This window comes from Somniosus microcephalus, chromosome 1, assembly GCF_052327205.1.
Source record: "Somniosus microcephalus isolate GS21.2 chromosome 1, FLI_Smic_1.0, whole genome shotgun sequence".
Lineage (NCBI taxonomy): Eukaryota > Metazoa > Chordata > Chondrichthyes > Squaliformes > Somniosidae > Somniosus > Somniosus microcephalus.
The window spans coordinates 134,263,979-134,283,709 of record NC_140987.1 but is presented as its reverse complement, the minus strand read 5'-3'; the positions used below and the strand labels follow the sequence as shown (position 1 = coordinate 134,283,709).

At 47.1% G+C, this 19,731-nt stretch overlaps 1 protein-coding gene across 6 annotated transcripts in view; it reads left to right on the top strand.

Moving 5' to 3' along the window:
* Positions 1-19,731, top strand: part of vps13a (vacuolar protein sorting 13 homolog A) — a 631,135-nt gene that overhangs the window by 284,152 nt on the left and 327,252 nt on the right. For all 6 annotated transcript variants that reach the window (XM_085985825.1, XM_085985842.1, XM_085985834.1 and 3 more), the window contains exon 29: positions 18,955-19,120. In XM_085985825.1, coding sequence (XP_085841951.1) covers positions 18,955-19,120 — 166 coding nt within the window. The remainder of the gene's footprint in view (positions 1-18,954; positions 19,121-19,731) is intronic.

Here is a 19,731-nt window from a genome sequence, read left to right as displayed (position 1 = left end):
CATCTTATGTTGCCAAAGCATCAAAATACATTTATGGTTGAACACATAAACGCGGTTCCATTCATACAGTGTATAAACAGGTATATCCCTGAGTTTATAAATATATTTTCGCCTTGTTTATATATACTCTTGTCTTAGTTTACTGGTTGTCCCTCTGTTCATGGCAAGCTGTAACATAGTGTGCCGCCAGTGTTACACAGCTTCTCTCCTCCCCCAGTAGGAATGGGAGTTTTTGGTTGTCAGTCAGATTTCTGAATTCAGGGCATATTTGTGAGAATTTTGATAGAAATTCTCTCTGATGCCCTGATATTTTCCACAGGCTGTGAGGAAGTGCATCTCTGTCTCAACTACTCCCTGACTGCAGTGAGAGCATATCCTGTCTTCTCTTGGCAGCCTGGTCTGCCTGTGTCTGCCTTTTTCGATCGCGAGGCTATGTTCGCTAAGTCTGTACCTTGTCAAGGTTCTTCTCAGTTTGTTATCCTTTACCATGGTCAGGTAATCAGCTATGTTGTATTGTCTGTTTAGGGCCAAGTAGCAATTGAGTTTGCTTTGGTTTTTGTTGTTTCTGCCCAATATGACAGATATTTTTCCTTTTGCTTAGCGACGATTGTGTTGGGTCGAATTCTTTGTGTTACCCTGTCACTGTCCTGGGACTGGTTATTGTTAGTATTGTTATTAGTTACTTTATTGAGTCCCAGGACTAGTTGACTGAGGGTATTCTTCTTTATGGTCAGCTCTTGGCATTTCAGGGCGTCGTAGTGATAGCATTGGGGGTTGCTCATTTGTAGGTGATTCCAAAATTTGGTGGCTCTTTTTTGGATAGTGATTATTAATGGGTATTGGCCTAGTTCCGCCCTGCATGCGTTGTTTACTGTTTTCCTTTGAGTCCGGAGGATACTTTTACAGAATTCCGCATGTAGGATCTCAATTGGGTGTTTGTCCCATTTTGCAAAATCTTGTTGTGTTAGTGGTCCCCAGACCTCACTGCCATAGAGTGCAATTGGTTCAATTACTGATTTGAAAATTTTGAGCCAAATGCTAATTGGGATTTCTATTTGGATTGATTTTTTGATGGCATAGAAAGCCCTTCTTGCTTTCTCTTTCAGTTCATTCACAGCCAGTTTGAAGTTTCCCGTAGAACTGATTTTTAAGCCCAAGTATGTGTAGTGAGTGGTTTGTTCAATTTTGGTTGTTCCTACTGTGAAATTTATTGTGGGTCCATGTTGTTTGGATCTTTGCTGGAACACAAGGACTTTGGTTTTTTGGGGATTTATTGTCAGGGCCCAAGTCTGGCAGTACGACTCCAGCAGGTCCAGGTTCTGCTGTAGACCCTCCTTAGTTGGTGACAGCAGAACCAGGTCGTCGGCATAGAGGAGGAATTTAACCTTGGATTCATATAGGGTGAGGCCGGGTGCTGTAGATTGTTCAATTAGTTTTGCCAATCCATTAATGTAAATATTAAAGAGCGTCGGTGAGATTGGCGAGCCCTGCGTCACCCCCCGCCCCTGTGGGAAGTATTTTGTTTGTTTGTCTCCAATTTTAACTGCACATTTATTGTTTGTATACATTGATTTAATTACATCATATGTTTTACCTCCTACCCCGCTTTCGATAAGTTTCAGGAATAAACCGTCATGCCAGATGGAGTCGAAAGCCTTCTGGAAATCTACAAAGCATGCGTAGATTTTGCTTTTGTTATGGTGAACAACGTGTTTGTCAATTAGGGTCTGTAGGGTGAAGATATGATCGGATGTTCTATAGTTTGGCAGGAATCCAATTTGGCTTTTACTCAAGACATTGTGCTCTTCAAGGAAGTTTATAATTCTTTTGTTTATGATGCTACAGAATACCTTCCCCAGGTTACTGTTTACACAGATGCCTCGATAGTTGTTTGGGTCGATTTTGTCCCCACTTTTGTATATGGGTGTTATGAGTCCTTTGTTCCAGATGTCAGGGAAATAACCGACACTCAGAACCAAGTTGAAGAGTTTTAGGATAGCCAGTTTCAGTTTGTCGTCTGCGTGTTTAATCATCTCGTTTAGTATGCCGTCTGTCCCGCAAGCTTTTCCTGGTCGCAGGTCCTTGAGTTTTTCAAGAAGTTCTTTTTCTGTTATTATGGCGTCTAGCGGGTTTTGGTTATCTTTTATGGCCATTTCAAGCTTTTCAAGTTTTTTGCGTATTTGGTGTTGCTCTGGTCCTAGTGTGTTTTTCTGGTATAATTTTTCAAAGTGGTTTACCCATGTGTCCCCATTTTGAATGGACAAATCGTCGTGTTGTTTTTTGTGTAGTGTTTTCAAGTTGTCCCAGAAACAATTCGACTCAATGGATTCCTCCATGGAGCTGAGTGTATTCTTAATAAATTGCTCTTTTTTGGTCCTGAGTGTGTTTCTGTATTGTGTTAGCGTCTGACAATAAGTAAGGCGTAATTCCTCGTTTTCTGGATGTCTGTGTTTTTGGTTTGATAGTTTTCTAAGTTTTTTCCTCATGTTATGGCAATCATGGTCAAACCATTTTTCATAGTTTTTTGTTTTGGGTTTGTTCTTGCGAGCTTTCAAGTTTGCATTTGTTGCCAAATTATCAAAAATATTGTTTAGTTTACTAACTGCCCGGTTTACGCCTTCTTTATTGTGAGTGTATATGTTATCCAGAAAGGTGTCTAAGAGAGCTTGAGTTGATGCATTGCTAATTGTTTTCTGGTATTTTTCCGTGTCGTTTTTGGCCCATCTGTACGATTTTTTGGTGTTGTACAGTTTACTGGGTTGTGTTTCTATGTTGTTTGTTTCTGTCTTTTTGAGAAACATAGTAATTTGACTGTGATCTGACAGTGTTGTTTGTGGTTTGACTGTGAATGCTCTGAAAGAGGATGGGTCCAAGTCTGTAATCATATAGTCTACTGTGCTGCAGCCAAGAGGTGAGCAGTAGGTCGATCTTCCTAGGAGGTCTCCTATGAACCTACCATTGACAATGTACAGACCCAGGTTTCGACAGAGCTGTAGTAGCTGTTTACCGTTGGTATTTGACTGCTTGTCGCAGTTATGCCTGTATGGAAGGGAAGGGATGTCAAAGTGGTTATTCCCGAATACGTAATTGTTTCCCTGATTATTGGTGAAGTCTGGTTCTTCGCCCGTTCTTGAATTGAGGTCCCCACAGATCAACACGTTCCCCTGGGCCTGGTATTGGATAATTTCCCCCTCCATGTTGGAGAAGGTGTCCTCTTTGTAGTACGGGGAATCGATTGGAGGGATATAAAGTGCGCAATTGTAAACATCTTGGGTGTTTGAGATAATCTCCCTCTCAAGTTTGAGCCACATATGGTTTTCGCCCTTTTTTATAAATTTGATGTAATTCTTAAGTTCTGTTTTAAACCAGATCAGTATGCCTCCGGAGTCTCTGCCTTGGGTTACACTTGGTAATTTATTGGAGGGGACCACTAGCTCAGTGTACCCTTGGGGACAGCCGGTGTGTCCTTTTCCTTTATACCAAGTTTCCTGTAAAATGATAATATCTAGATCTTTAGTTTCCTCTATGAACTCTGGGGTCCTACTCTTCACTTCTCGCACTGAAGAGCGTAGACCTTGGATATTCCAGGTCGAAATATATAAGGATTTCATGTTAAGTTTTATCTTTTTCTATGATAGGTTAAAGAGTGGTACGTGTTTGTCGTGTCTAAGTGTGGGGAAAAAAAAGATCACCCCAGTTGTCTACAAAAGTTAATACAATTTGGTTACAGTTCTTTCTATTAATTAGTCCTTGATCCATAAGGCGGAAGTAGATGCTGCTGCACATCTGCTTATTGTCTCTTAATGGATTGTTTCTGTCTGAGGTATTGCGTACGTCCTGTGCATCTCTCCCTCTGTCTGGCTGGTAGCGGTCCTATTCCCCTGTGGGACAGGAGTGGTGCAGGTCTGATAATGTTGTTTTGCATGGGGATCCTCTCCGGTCTCGGTTGGTGTGGTGGTGGTCTTTGTAGTGTTCCTGATATGTACCCCGCTGATCTCTGGTGGTCGGGGGGGGGTCCTCTTGGAGTCTGGGTATGGACCCGGTTAAAAGCGACGTCCTTCAGGGCTTTAGCAAAGATCGATATTTTTTGCCTTTGGATGTGGACGTGGTCGTAAAGACATTCTTCATCGAGGGTGGGGTGTTGGGCCAGGTGTACGTTGTGGTTTGATTCGCATTCTGTTGCTATGCTGGCATTTATCTCATGAATTGTGTTGTTGTTGAAGTCTGTTCTCGGCAATATTGTGGAAACAGTGATTCTAGTGTTTGGAAATGTACTGCTTGCCTTCCTAATCATTGCTCTGAGCGATGTTGCTACCTCTTTCTGTTTGGCCTTTAGGTCATTTGTGCCCGTGTGTATTATTATGTGTTGGGGGGAGCCTAATCTGGCTTTGGTCAGCCATCCCATGGCTCTGTCTGTTGTTGGGCACCAAATCTTTTCTACTTTACTTCTAGGGAAGAGCTTTTTCTCCCATAGAAATTTCCCATTTGAGTCTATGAGTATTACGACGTCAGCCTTGTTTGTGTTTACTGTCTGGTGGCTTTCGCCTGGACTCATAGTGTGTGTGCTGGGCTGGGGTGTCTGGTGTGTGCGTACCTCTTGTGAGCGGCTCGCTTGTGGTTCCATGGTGGTGGGGGAAGATTGCGAGTCAGCATGCTGGTCGGTCTGTGTGGCACCCCTTGTATTGTGTGTCTGTTGCTTTTGTTCCGTGTGGGAGTGCAGCCGTTCCGTCCGGCTCTGTCTTGTCTTATCTCTAGTCTCTGGTTGCTGGTCTAATGGTGTTTTCTCTCCTCTATGGCTCTCTTCTTTTTCCTGCAGCTCTTTCACCTGATTCTTAAGTAGATTCACCTGGTTATCAAGTCTATTCAGCTCTCTCTTGTGTCTCTCCCTCTCCTGCTTTTGTTTGTCATTCAATTTGAGGACCTCCTCTCTAAGTTTAACCATCTCTATCTCTAATTGATAAAATTTATCTTTTGGTTGTATCTGGCTGTGTGATCCCGGGGTATGTGTCTGGTCGGCCCTGGAAGGCTCACTCACTTCCTGGCTAAGCTGGTCGGCCCTGGAAGGCTCACTCACTTCCTGGCTATGCTGCTCTTCTCTTGGTGGGCTGGGAATGGTAGGGGAACTATGTGTGGCTTCCTCCGTGGTAGTTATGCTGGGGTTTATCAGTTGTATCGTGTGGCTGTGGTTCCCCGGGGTTAGTGTCTGGTTTGAACTGTGTGGCTCGTTCATCCCTTGACCATGCAGATTTTCTCCTGGTAAGTTGTCAATGTTGGGGGGAGTGCGGGCCACTCTCTCCTCCCCCACCCTCTCTCTCCTCCCCCACCCTCTCTTTCCTCCCCCACCCTCTCTCTCCTCCCCCACCCTCTCTCTCCTCCCCCACCCTCTCTCTCCTCCCCCACCCTCTCTCTCCTCCCCCACCCTCTCTCTCCTCCCCCACCCTCTCTCTCCTCCCCCACCCTCTCTCTCCTCCCCCACCCACTCTCTCCTCCCCCACCCTCTCTCTCCTCCCCCACCCTCTCTCTCCTCCCCCACCCTCTCTCTCTCTCTCTCTCCCCCGCGATTTCCCGAGGCTCTCTTCCCCCCCCCCCCCCGCGATTTCCCGAGGCTCTCCCCCCCCCCCCCCCCCCGCGATTTCCCGAGGCTCTCTCTCCTCCCCCCCCCCCCCCCCCCCCCCCGGCGATTTCCCGAGGCTCTCTTTCCCCCCCCCCCTCCCCCCGCGATTTCCCGAGGCTCTCCCCCTGCGATTTCCCGAGGCTCTCCCCCCACCCCCCCTGCGATTTCCCGAGGCCCTCCCCCCCCCACCCCCCCCCCGCGATTTCCCGAGGCTCTTCCCCCCCCGCGATTTCCCGAGGCTCTCCCCCCCGCGATTTCCCGAGGCTCTCCCCCTCGATTTCCCGAGGCCCTCCCCCCCACCCCCCGCGATTTCCCGAGGCTCTCTCCCCCCCGCCCCCCGCGATTTCCCGAGGCTCTCCCCCCCCCCCTGCGATTTCCCGAGGCTCTCCCCCCCCCCCCCCCCCCTGCGATTTCCCGAGGCTCTCCCCCCCCCCCCGCGATTTCCCGAGGCTCTCTCCCCCCCCGCCCCCCGCGATTCCCCGAGGCTCTCCCCCCCCCCCCCCCGCGATTTCCCGAGGCTCTCTTTTCCCCCCCGCCCCCCGCGATTTCCCGAGGCTCGCACCCCCCGCGATCTCACGAGGCTGTGTGCTGGCGTCACGGGGGCCGTGCGCATGCGTGCCGGCGTCAAGGCGGCTGCGCAACGGCCGTGCGCATGCGTGGTTGCCGTTTTATAAAAAAAAAAGCCAGAGCGGGCTCTCGCGGGCGGGCGGCGCATGCGCGGTCAGTGCCAGCGGCGCGAGGCGGCCCGCGGGGAGTAGGCAGGGAAACCCCGCGGGCTTGCGGCCGTTAGAGCGGGGAGTAGGCAGGGAAACCCCGCGGGCTGGCGGCCGTTAGAGCGGCTCACTTCGGGCCCCGACACCGTCAAACCTGAGAGGGGGAAGTAGAGAGAGACAGAGAGGGAAGAGGAGAAGGAGCGAGAGGGAAGAGGAGAAGGAGAGAGAGAGAGGGAAGAGAGAGAGATAGAGAAATTTTTGGAGCTTCAGGCCTGCCTGCAGCGGGCCTGGAGACCAGCACCGAGTCCCTCCTGCGCGAGGGTGAGGAGGAGGGGGGGGGGGTTGCTAAACTCAATATAAAACTGAAATAAATTGTTAATTAATTCCCTAACACAATTCAAATATTTACCTTAGTTCCCTAACACACAGAAAGTGTGGGGGAAAAAATCGTGAAAAATCAAGATGGCGGCCACTCACCTCGGTTCAGAAGGGTAAGGCCCGCCCACACACGCACCGATTGGTCGACCGGTCAGGTCACCGAAGCGTAGGATTGGTCAATCGTCGAGTCACTCGACACTCAACTGTCGGACGGCACGCGCCAGGAACCCGCCGTCCGATTGGTCGACCTCGACATCACACGGTCGCTAATGAGATGCTAATGAGCGGAACGCTGAACGTTTTTGGGATACTGCGGGCGGGATTTTTGTCCGGCCGAAACGTAAATACGCCTATGACCGGTCCGGAATCGCAAGCTTTCTTTTGAGGCAACGTGCGCGTCGGTACGCTCTGTAACTTTCAAACGTATAGAGAACAGACAGACAGACATCGGGACAGACAGACAGAAGAGCCGCTTTATATATATAGATAAAAACTCTTACTATCTGTTTTTATATTTTTTGCTAATTTACTTTCATAATCTATCTTCCCTTTCTTAATCAATCTTTTTGTCATTTTTTGCTGTCTTTTAAAGTTTTCCCAATCCTCTATCCTCCCACTAGATTTGGCTACCTTATATGCCCTTGTTTTTAGTCGAATACTATCCTTAATTTCTTTACTTAGCCACGGATGGCTGTCTTTTCGTTTACACCCTTTTCTTCTCAGTGGAATATATATTTTTTGGAAGTTGTAAAATAACTCCTTAAATGTACACCACTGATCATGTATCGTCTTACCCTTTAATCTATTTTCCCAATCCACTCTACTCAATTCCGCTCTCATACCTTCATAGTCTCCTTTATTCAAGCTTAGCATACTTGTTTGAGATCCAACCTTCTCACCCTCTAATTGAATATGGAATTCAACCATGTTATGGTCACTCATTCCAAGGGGATCCTTTACTAGGACATTTTTAATTAATCCTGTTTCATTACACAGGACCAGATCTAAGGTTGCTTGCCCCCTGGTCGGTTCAGTTACATACTGCTCAAGAAACCCATCCCTAATACACTCAATGAACTCATCCTCAAGGCAGCCCTGCCCAATTTGATTTGTCCAATTAATATGATAGTTAAAATCCCCCATAATTATAGATGTTCCCTTATTACAAGCCTCAACTATTTCCTGATTGATACTCCGTCCAACAGAGTTGCCACTGTTCGGAGGCCTATAGACTATGCCCACTAGTGCTTTTTTTCCCCTTATTATTCCTTATCTCCACCCAAACTGTTTCATTATCCTGATCTTTTGACCCAATATCATTTCTCTGTATTAGTGATTCCTTCCTTTATTAACATAGCCACCCCACCTCCCCTTCCTTCCTGCCTGTCCTTCCTGATCGTTAAATAACCTGGTATGTTTAATTCCCAGGCATTGTCACCGTGCAGCCATGTTTCTGTAATGGCCACAAGATCATACCCATATCTAGTTATTTGTGCCATTAACTCGTCTATTTTGTTATGAATGCTACGTGCATTCAGATAGAGAACTTTCAAATATGTTTTGTGACACTTAGTTCCTGCTTTTGCCCTTTTTATTACTTTACCTTTTATTCCATACCTTCTGCCCCTTCCTGACACGCTCTGGTTTTTAATTTCCCCACTGCTACCTAAGTCTATGACCTTCTCTGTTGTCATTTTTATTATTTGCTCTCTAGGAACCTCCCCCCCCCCCCACCCCCGCCCCACTAGTTAGTAATTAATATAAGTAGAGAAAAAGTACTAGGGAAACTAATGGGACTAAAAGCCGACAAATCCCCTGGACCTGATGGCCTACATCCTAGGGTTCTGGAAGAGGTGGCTGAAGAGATAGTGGATGCATTGGCTTTGATCTTCCAAAATTCCCTAGATTCTAGAATGGTCCCAGCGGATTGGAAGGTCGCAAATGTAACACCGCTATTCAAGAAAAGAGGGAGAGAAAAAACCAGGAACTACAGGCCAATTAACCTGACATCAGTTGTCGGGAAAATGCTGGAAACCATTGTTGAGGAAGTGGTATCAGGGCACTTAGAAAATCATAACATGATCAGGCAGAGTTAACATGGTTTTATGAAAGGGAAATCGTGTTTGACAAATTTATTAAGAGTTTTTTGAGGATGTAACTAGCAGGGTAGATAAAGGGGACCCAGTGGATGTAGTATATTTGGATTTCCAAAAGGTATTTGATGAGGTGCCACATAAAAGATTGCACAAGATTAGGGCTCACGGGGTTGGTGGTAATGTAGTAGCATGGATAGAGGATTGGTTAACAGAGAGTAGGAATAAACAGATCTTTTTCAGGTTGGCAGGCTGTAACTAGTGGGGTGCCACAAGGATCAGTGTTGGGGCCTCAGTTATTTACAATCTATATTAATGACCTAGATGAAGGGACCGCGTGTAATGTATCCAAGTTTGCTGATGATACAAAGCTAGGTGGGACAGTAAGCTGCGAGGAGAACAGAAAGGGGGGAATTTTCCTAGCCCTATGGAGGCGGGACTGCAGGGAAAATGGCAGAAACTGGGAGCAGGTACTGACCCAGCTCCCAACCCGCCTCCGTGCCATCTTCCCGAGAGGCGGGTCCCTGAGTCGTGCAGGGATCCGTCTCCTCGAGGCGGGAAGGGGATTACAGCCTATTAAATAAGCCTCAAAACTGCCTGTTAACTACCTGTTAACAGATAGTTTTGAGGCTTATCCCCATTTTACGCCTGCAATTGCGGGCTTCGCGATGGCCGAGAACCTCGCCGGGGTCAGCGAGGCGAGCAGTGGGTCTGCAGGGGGTGAGAGGGGTCGAAATGCCCGCTATAAAGGTGAATGATGGGTGCAAGTGTGGACAGGTAAGTATGAGAGGTGAGTGTAAAGTGTTGGAAAAAGTTTCCTTACCTTTTCTTCTTTCTGCAGGCTTCAACCTTTGAGGATCCGGAGGTGCCTCATCTCCATGGCAGAGATGATAGAATGGCTGCTGCATTCTCAGATGCAGCAGCCATCTGCTTTCTGCTGAGGAGAGAGGTCTTGGTGAGCCTTCTGTGCAAGGGCTCACCTTAGAACAGAGATTATCAGCTTCTCAAAGCTGTCAAAACACTGACAATTCATCTGTCAAAAATTTTTCGACAGATGAAGCATCATACGCTGATGTCATCTGTCACCAGCTTTCCCTTAATTGGCACGTAAGCCCGCCCTGCTTCACAAGGTCAATCAAGGGAAAATAGCGTGAGTTGGTCAGACGTCGCTGGGGGCGGGACTGAAACCCGAAAACCAGCAGTCCCGCCCCTAACGCGCCTTCATTGACAAAATCCGCCCAAAGAGTCTGCAAAGGGATATAGATAAACTGAGTGAGTGGGCAGTAAGGTGGCAGATGGAGTATAATGTCGGGAAATGTGAGGTTATTCACTTTGGTAGGAAGAATAGAAAACAATATTTTTTAAATGGTGCAAAACTTTCAAATGTTGGTGTTCACTTTGGGTGTCCTCGTGCAAGTAACAGAGAAAGCTAGCATGCAGGTACAGCAAGCAATAAGGAAGGCAAATGGCATGTTGGCCTTTATTGCAAGGGGGTTGGAGTATAAGAGTAAGGAAGTCTTGCTACAATTGTACAGGGCCTTGCTGAGACCACACCTGGAGTACTGTGCACAGTTTTGGTCTCCTTATCTAAGGAAGGATATACTTGCCTTGGAGGTGGTGCAGCGAAGGTTCACAAGATTGATTCCTGGGATGAGAGGGCTGTCCTATGATGAGAGATTGTGTAGAATGGGCCTACACTCTCTGGAGTTTAGAAGAATGAGAGGTGATCTCATTGAAACAAACAAGATTCTGAAGGGGATTGACAGGGTAGATACCGAGAGGCTGTTTCCCCTGGCTGGAGTGTCTAGAACTAGGGGGCATAGTCTCAGGATAAGGAGTAGGCCATTTAAGACTGGGATGAGGAGGAATTTCTTCACTCGGAGGGTTGTGAATCTTTGGAATTCTCTGCCCCAGAGGGCTGTGAATGCTGAGTCTTTGAGTATATTCCAGGGGAATCGAGGGATATGGAGATTGGGCGGGAAAGTGGAGTTGAGGTCGATAATCAGCCATGATCTTATTGAATGGCAGAGAAGGCTTGAGGGGCTGTATGACCTACTTCTGTTCTTATTTCTTGTATTCTTATGTTCTTAAAGCTGGACATAGGGATTTATAATTGTAAATTATAATGGAAATCTAAAAATAAGGGCAAAATATATGACTTTAAAATACGGACTGAATTTTATCTGCTTATGTCTAATTATCCCCTGCCATCTAAGCCCACTTCACTTGCTGCCTGCATTGGGACTTGACTCCCAATTTGCAATGCCACAAGAGAAGGACTGGTCGTCTTAAAATACGACATGGAAAAGATAATGGCCGAGAAATTGGGCCACTTACTGCCACCCATTTGCACCGCTGTCCTGGCAAAAAATGGCAGCCGCCACTCTAGCGCCCTTCTCTGGCACGGACCTCAGTGGCTGCAATTTTGGTGAGGGCCTTAGCACTGCTGATATTAGTGCTGGCCCTGAACATGCAAATGAAGAGAGGGTGACACGCTGACTTAACGTCACCTCAGCGAATTGTGACATTAGTTCTGAGTTCAGCACTGGGTCCTAAGCTTGCTTTGAAAACAGAGCTTTGAACAGACTGACAGATGCTATCAGCGCCAATTAAAGGAACATGCAATCTTTCAGGTAAGTTTGCATTTAAGATTTTGGACTGGATTTAAATTTTTTTTTATTGAAGTAGTGGCTTGGCGCAATAAATGTTAAAAGTTTAAGTGTGCAGGGAGTACTGCTGGATGCTTGCAATGCCTTGGATGGTAAAGTAAAGCTTCTGAGAAGACAGAAAATGCTGGAAATACTCAGCAGGTCAGGCAATATCCGTAGACAGAGAAACAAAGTTCCCGTCTCGGGTCAAGATGCTGCCTGACCTGCTGAGTATTTACCGCATTTTATGCTTTCATTTCAGATTTTTAGCTGCTTCTTGCAGAGGGAAGAGGAGGAAGTGGAAGCAGAAGGAAAGATGCAACCTGATCAGCCCCTTTCTGGTCAGGATACCTGGGATGGAATCATCCGCCTGTGGTACCAGTGACCACAACCCCAATTCCCCTTTTAACATTTGTCCCACACCTTACCTTCCCTCTGTTACTGACCATCACAGCGTCCTCTTGGCCACAATGCTGAAATAAAAGCCACCACAAAGCAAACTTTCCAATCCATCTATCCATCCAATATGACATCAAGAAATCAACTCATCACTCTTTTGCATTGCCTTAATGACTGTCTTGTGTATGCCTTTGCCTATCCTACTGATGTCACACAGTGCTATCCCAGTGGCTGCAGCATGGCTGGTGGAAGGCTGCTGACTTTCAGTGGGGGACACTGAAAATGGCTAAGTGAGTGGGCAAGAACATGACAAATGGAATATAATGTTGAGAAATGTAAAGTAATCCACTTTGGTAGTAAAAATAGAAAAGCAGAGTATTTTTTAAATGGTGAGAGATTGGGAAATGTTGTTGTTCAGAGGGACCTGGGTATCCTTGTACACGAATCACTGAAATTTAACATGCAGGTACAACAAACAATTAGGAAAGCAAATGGTATGTTGGCCTTTATTACAAGAGGATTTGAGTATAAGAGTAAAGACGTCTTATGCAATTATATAGGGCCCTGGTGAGACCACACCTGGAGTATTGTGTACAGTTTTGGTCTCCTTACCTAAGGAATGATATACTTGCCACAGAGGGAGTGCAACGACGGTTCACCAGACTGGTTCCTTTAATGGGGGGATTGTCCTGGGATGGGGGGGGGGAAATTGTCCTATGAGGAGAGATTGAGTAGACTAGGCCTATATTCTCTAGAATTTAGAAGAATGAGAGGTGATCTCATTGAAACATACAAAATTCTTACAGGACTTGACAGATTAGATGCAGGGAGGATGTTTCCCCTGGCTGGGGAGTCTAGAACCATGGGTCACAGTCTCAGAATAAGGGGTCGGCCATTTAGGACTGAGTTGAGGAGAAAGTTCTTCACTCAGAAGGTGGTGAATCTTTGGAATTCTGTGCCCCCAGAGGGCTGTTGATGCTCAGTCATTGAGTATATTCGAGACAGAGATCAATAGATTTTTGAATATTAAGGGAATCTAGGGATATGGGGATAGTGCATGAAAGTGGAGATGAAGTAGAAGATCAGCCATGATCTTATTGAATGGCGGAGCAGGGTCGAAGGGCCAAATTGCCTACTCCTGCTCCGATTTCATATGTCCTTATGTAAATGCCCTTGCTGGTCGCCCATGAGGAGCAGGGGACTGGTAGTGTCAAATCGAGTGACGGTTCTTCTTCCTCGTCCGCTGCCTCCTCCTCGTCCACCTCCACCTCCACCTGGGCAGGCTGCCTTTCTTTGATGTGTGAAATGAGGAAGGCGGCACAAGGGTGGAGTTGTGGTGAGGAAGTGGGGGGGGGGGGGGGGCCGCGGGAAAGCAAGAGGTGCATGCGAGAAAGAGGATAATGTATGAGGATACCAGCATTTTGTATTTTATCAGCCCCGTGCTGGCGAAGGGCTCAGCCATGCCCCTGCCAAGAATGGCCAGCACTGTCTCCTCCAAGGGAATGAGGTGAAGCTCAGAATGGGAGGTGTACCTTGTGTTTGGTATAAATTGTTGGTAGGTGAGTGATTGGGGGCTGGGGGCGTGGGAAGTCATGCATTGAGCAGTGTGTGAGGCTAGTGGTGCAGTTGGTAGGAGATGGCTTTTGAAGATGCATTCACTGACGTTGACCAGTGGTCTGAGGTCATGAAGCTATTTTGGGCACTGGAGCCAGGTGGTGGGGGTGACACTGCTGGCAGTGATGTCCTCGGTGATGTGGTCCCACATCGTTCTTTCTGGAGGGCCTCCTGCACCCTGTGGATAGAGGACCTCTCTTGCAATGTTGATCCCCTGCACAAACATGCGAGCAAGACACTGGGTGCCCTTCCCCTGGCTTGTTGAGCCATTTGTGTTAGTGCTGAAGCACTTTTCCCATTTTTTTGTGTGGAAGACAATTCAGCTTTAAGAAACATAGAAGATAGGAGCAGGAGTAGTCCATTCGGCCCCTCAAGCCTGTTCCGCCATTTAATGAGATCATGACTGATCATCCAAATTCAGTACCCTGTCCCTGCTTTCTCCCCATATCCCTTGATCCCTTTAGCCTTAAGAAATATATCTTAACTCCTTCTTGAATATATTTAATAAGTTGGCCTCAACTGCTTTCTGTGGTAGAGAATTCCACAGGTTCACCACTCTCTGGGTGAAGAAATTTCTCCTCATCTCTGTCCTAAATGGCTTACCCCTTATATCCTTATGTAAGAGGTCACACAACACCAGGTTATAGTCCAACAGTTTTATTTGAAATCACAAGCTTTCGGAGCGCTGCTCCTTCGTCAGGTGAAGTGGAGAGATGCATAAAGACACAGCTTATATAGTCAGAGAATAATGCCAGATGATTACAGGTGATCGTTCTAACTGCCATTTATCACACCTCGGCAGAGAGATAATCACAGCAATCAAAGGTGTGAATGGTGTCCAAACAGGTCAGTCAGGAAAACATTACATCAAAGAACAGTGAGGTGGGGGTCACAAGGGGTCAAATGTTGCAGATGCTGGGGTCTGTATGAAAAACAAAAAACATTTTTTTTGCTGGAAATCGCAGCAGGTCCGGCCGCATCTGTGTAGAGCGAACCAGCCAATGACGACTCGAGTCTGGATGACCCTACGTCAGGTGGGGTTACATGTAGCGTGACATGAACCCAAGATCCCGGTTGAGGCCGTCCTCATGAGTGCGGAACTTGGCTATCAGTTTCTGCTCTACGATTTTGCGTTGTGTGTCTCGAAGGCCGCCTTGGAGAATGCTTACCCGAAGATCGGAGGCTGAATGCCCTTGACTGCTGAAGTGTTCCCCGACTCGGAGGGAACACTCCTGCCTGGCGATTGTTGCGCGGTGTCCGTTCATCCGTTGTCGCAGTGTCTGCATGGTCTCGCCGATGTACCATGCTCCGGTGCATCTTTTCCTGCAACGTATGAGGTAGACAACGTTGGCCGAGTCACATGAGTATGTACCATGTACAGATCACGAACCCACTCAAGTCGACCTACAGCACAGACTACGCTGAGAGACTTTGCCGTCGTACCTCTCGCACACTCCTCAACCATCTCGTACACCAGCTCTACAGCAGACGCCGAAACCGAGATAGAGTCCATGTTCTCAGCCTGTGCTCAGGACACAGCAGACCAGCTACGAGACACTGCCAAACAGACGAGGCAACGGAACTACACTGCCTACATGCACACCAAGAACAGGAAGCTTGAGAAACTCGGCATCACCACCAGCAGCAACCAAGCCTCCCCCGGTACCACGGTTGAAACCACAGGGAAGTCCATCGTCAACTTGTCCGACCACACCCTTCAACCAGACGAAATTGAAGTTCTCAGCCGAGGGCTCAATTTCTGCCCCACCACCAAAATGGACCCCATCGGTCTCGCGGCAGACACAGGAATTCATCAGGAGAATGAGGCTCCGGGAATTCTTCCTTCTTCCACAAATCCCAAGATGTCAGCAGCGAACCCAATGAGAGAACCAATGATCCGGAACAGCAGACAGGGATCCGTAGTGCAGCAACCGAAGAAGAAAGAGTCAAATTGGACCCCTCCGGAGGGTCGCTGCCCTAAGCTTGACATGTATGCTCAAGCTGTCAGGAGATGCATCAACACCAGATTCATCAGCCGCACTCAAAAGACAGTCCAGAATGTCACCTGAGCACAACGCAACGCCATCTACGCTCTCAAGACCAACCGCAACATCGTCATCAAACCAGCAGACAAAGGAGGAGCCATCGTCATACAGAACAGAACGGACTATTGCAAAGAAGCATACCGACAACTGGACAACCAGGAACACTACAGACAGTCACCCGCAGATCCGACCAAAGAACACACCCGCCAACTCAACAGACTGATCAAGACCTTCGATCCAGACCTTCAAAGCATCCTACACGCTCTCATCCCACGTACTCCCCGCGTGGGAGACTTCTACTGCCTCCCAAAGATACACAAAGCCAACACACCCGGACGTCCTATCGTATCAGGCAATGGAACCCTGTGTGAGAACCTCTCTGGATACGTCGAGGGCATCCTGAAACCCATTGTACAGGGAACCCCCAGCTTCTGTCGCGACAATACAGACTTTTTACAGAAACTCAGCACCCACGGACCAGTTGAACCAGGAACACTCCTCGCCACGATGGACGTCTCGGCACTCTACACCAGTATTCCCCACGATGACGGCATCGCTGCGACAGCCTCAGTACTCAACACCAACAACAGCCAATCTCCAGACACCATCCTACAACTCATCCGCTTCATCCTTGACCACAATGTCTTCACCTTCGACAACCAGTTCTTTACCCAAACACACGGAACAGCCATGGGGACCAAATTCGCACCCCAATACGCCAACATCTTCATGCACAAGTTCGAGCAAGACTTCTTCGCTGCACAGGACCTCCAACCAACGCTATACACCAGATACATCGACGACATTTTCCTCCTATGGACCCACGGCGAAGAATCATTGAAAAGACTACACGATAACATCAACAAGTTCCATCCCACCATCAAACTCACCATGGACTACTCCTCAGAATCGGTTTCATTCTTGGACACACGAATCTCCATCAAAGACGGACACCTCAGCACTTCACTCTACCGCAAGCCCACGGACAACCTCAGGATGCTCCACTTCTCCAGCTTCCACCCTAACCACGTTAAAGAAGCCATCCCCTATGGACAAGCCCTGCGAATACACAGGATCTGCTCAGACGAGGAGGAACGCGATGGACACCTACAGACGCTGAAAGACGCCCTCGTAAGAACCGGATATGACGCTCGACTCGTCGATCGACAGTTCTGACGGGCCACAGCAAAAATCGCATAGATCTCCTCAGAAGACAAACACGGGACACAACCAACAGAGTACCCTTCGTCGTCCAGTACTTCCCCGGAGCGGAGAAACTACGCCATGTTCTTCGCAGCCTTCAACATGTCATCAATGACGACGAACACCTCGCTAAGGCCATCCCCACGCCTCCACTACTCGCCTTCAAACAGCCGCCTAACCTCAAACAGACCATCGTTCGCAGCAAATTACCCAGCTTTCAGGAGAACAGCGACCACGACACCACACAACCCTGCCACGGCAACCTCTGCAAGACATGCCAGATCATCAACACCGATACCATCATCACATGTGAGGACACCTGGTACATATTCATGTGACTCGGGCAACGTCTACCTCATACGGTGCAGGAAAGAATGCCCTGGAGCATGGTACATCGGCGAGACCATGCAGACACTGCGACAACAGATGAACGGACACTGCGCAACAATCGCCAGGCAGGAGTGTTCCCTCCCAGTCGGGGAACACTTCAGCAGTCAAGGACATTCAGCCTCCGATCTTCGGGTAAGCATTCTCCAAGGCGGCCTTCGAGACACACGACAACGCAAAATCGTAGAGCAGAAACTGATAGCCAAGTTCCGCACTCATGAGGACGGCCTCAACCGGGATCTTGGGTTCATGTCACGCTACATGTAACCCCACCTGACGTAGGGTCATCCAGACTCGAGTCGTCATTGGCTGGTTCTCTCTACACAGATGTGGCCGGACCTGCTGTGATTTCCAGCAAAAAAAATGTTTTTTGTTTTTCATACAGACCCCAGCATCTGCAACATTTGACCCCTTGTGACCCCACCTCACTGTTCTTTGATGTAATGTTTTCCTGACTGACCTGTTTGGACACCATTCACACCTTTGATTGCTGTGATTATCTCTCTGCCGAGGTGTGATAAATGGCAGTTAGAACGATCACCTGTAATCATCTGGCATTATTCTCTGACTATATAAACTGTGTCTTTATGCATCTCTCCACTTCACCTGACGAAGGAGCAGCGCTCCAAAAGCTTGTGATTTCAAATAAAACTGTTGGACTATAACCTGGTGTTGTGTGACTTACATTTGTCCACCCCAGTCCAACACCGGCATCTCCACACCCTTATCCTTAGACTGTGACCCCTGGTTCTGGACCCCCCCGCCATTGGGAACATCCTTCCTGCATCTAGTCTGTCTAGTCCTGTTAGAATTTTATACGTTTCAATGAGATCCCCTCTCATTCTTCTAAACTCTAGCGAATATAAGCCTAATCGACCCAATCTCTCTTCATACGTCATTCCTGCCATCCCAGGTATCAGTCTGGTGAATCTTCGCTGCACTCCCTCCATGGCAAGAACATCCTTCCTCAGATAAGGTGACCAAAACTGCACACAATACTCAAGGTGTGGTTTCACCAAGGCCTTGTACAACTGAAGACTCGCATTCGGGAATTCTTTAATGTTTTTTTTTCAGACAGCACTTGAGCTGTGGGGGCTTAAACTGCCTATTTTACATGATTTTTATTTTTTTTAATTTCAGAAGGCATTGCCCCTTTAAGAGACTGACAATGCTTTCTGAAATGACAGCCACACTCTCAGTGCAGGCTGTTTGAGCTACAATGACACTTCAGCCACGTTACATTGGTGCCTCCCACCTGGATGAATGTCACCAGGACGGCGTTGCATGGTGAGTTTAGCACTGGGCTAATGTTAATTAGTCCCCAGCGCCAATTCTTTGGTCCTGCCAGCGCCACCATTTTCAGCAGCTGTTAACACCTGGCCGCAGTGGAACCGGCAGCTTTTGTGACGTTCATGATTTCTAAGCCAATGTGTAGCATAATGTGTACACATTTTTATTTTCCTTGTGCCTGGATTGCAATTTGAGTAGTTTCTTTAGTGAAAATATGAACATGCCCCTGTACTTAACAATACGATAAGCTTTATAATCTTTCATTTAAAAATGGTGGAATGCAGGACAGCAAGTTCTGATGTAGCCGGTTACGAGAAAAAAATAACTACATGAACTTAACGGAGGTGTTAAAATATATAAACAAGATCAGCAATGTGGAATGAAATTCGTTTTTAACTAATGTATTTTCCTAAAACATTAATGGTCTGAAGTAATATCAAATATAGAGTTCTGTTTTTCATGGACTGCTGCCATATTTTAGATTCATGTTTCTATATAGTAGGTTGGATTTTGTGAATTATTTGATCTCCTCAGAATTGCTCAAATAGCGGTTCTTAAATTTTACTTTAGGTGAACTTTTCTTCACTGGATGTTCATTTACACACTGAAGCTCTGCTGAGTTCCATTCATTTCCTGAAGAGCCTTATCCCACATTCAGAAACCAAGGTCAGTTCAGATGAACAAGTCCCTGCTATTGAGGGGAAGAAAGAAGAGACCTTCACAAAGAAAAAAACATGTAAGAAATATCCACTTTTCACGTTCCTTGTTGCATAAAATATCTTGAATTTTTTTTTAGTCCAGTTTTCTTCCCATCTCTTGAAGGCAATAATTCATGCATAATTTTCCCATTTTCTCATGAAGAACTTCCAATAGGGTTATGTTTCAAGGATGCCAGTAGTGCACATTTGTCATGTATAAATCAAGATGTTGGATGACACTAGGATGTTCGACCATGGTGAATATAACAGCCCAGTCCAATTCTATCCTCATCTCCAGCTGAAAACATGATGCAAGGTGTTAGAAAAGTAAAAATTATTTTTTCTGCTTTTGAATGCAGAGACAGAGACCAATTGTTACAGTACAGATCAGCTAACTCAGCATTGAGTGTTGACTCAGCTTGGTGTTTCCTGGTCTTTATAGCTCAGCACCACCCCAGATGTAGGAAAGTAAGCTGTGAGGGGGGACACAAAGAGCCTGCAAAGGGATATAGACAGGTTAAGTGAGTGGGCAATAAGGTGGCAGATGGAGTATCATGTGGGGAAATGTGAGGTTATTCACTTTTGGTAGGAAGAATAGAAAAACAGAGGGGGAAAAATTCAATTGGTTAGCACCGGCAGCTGGTGCTAA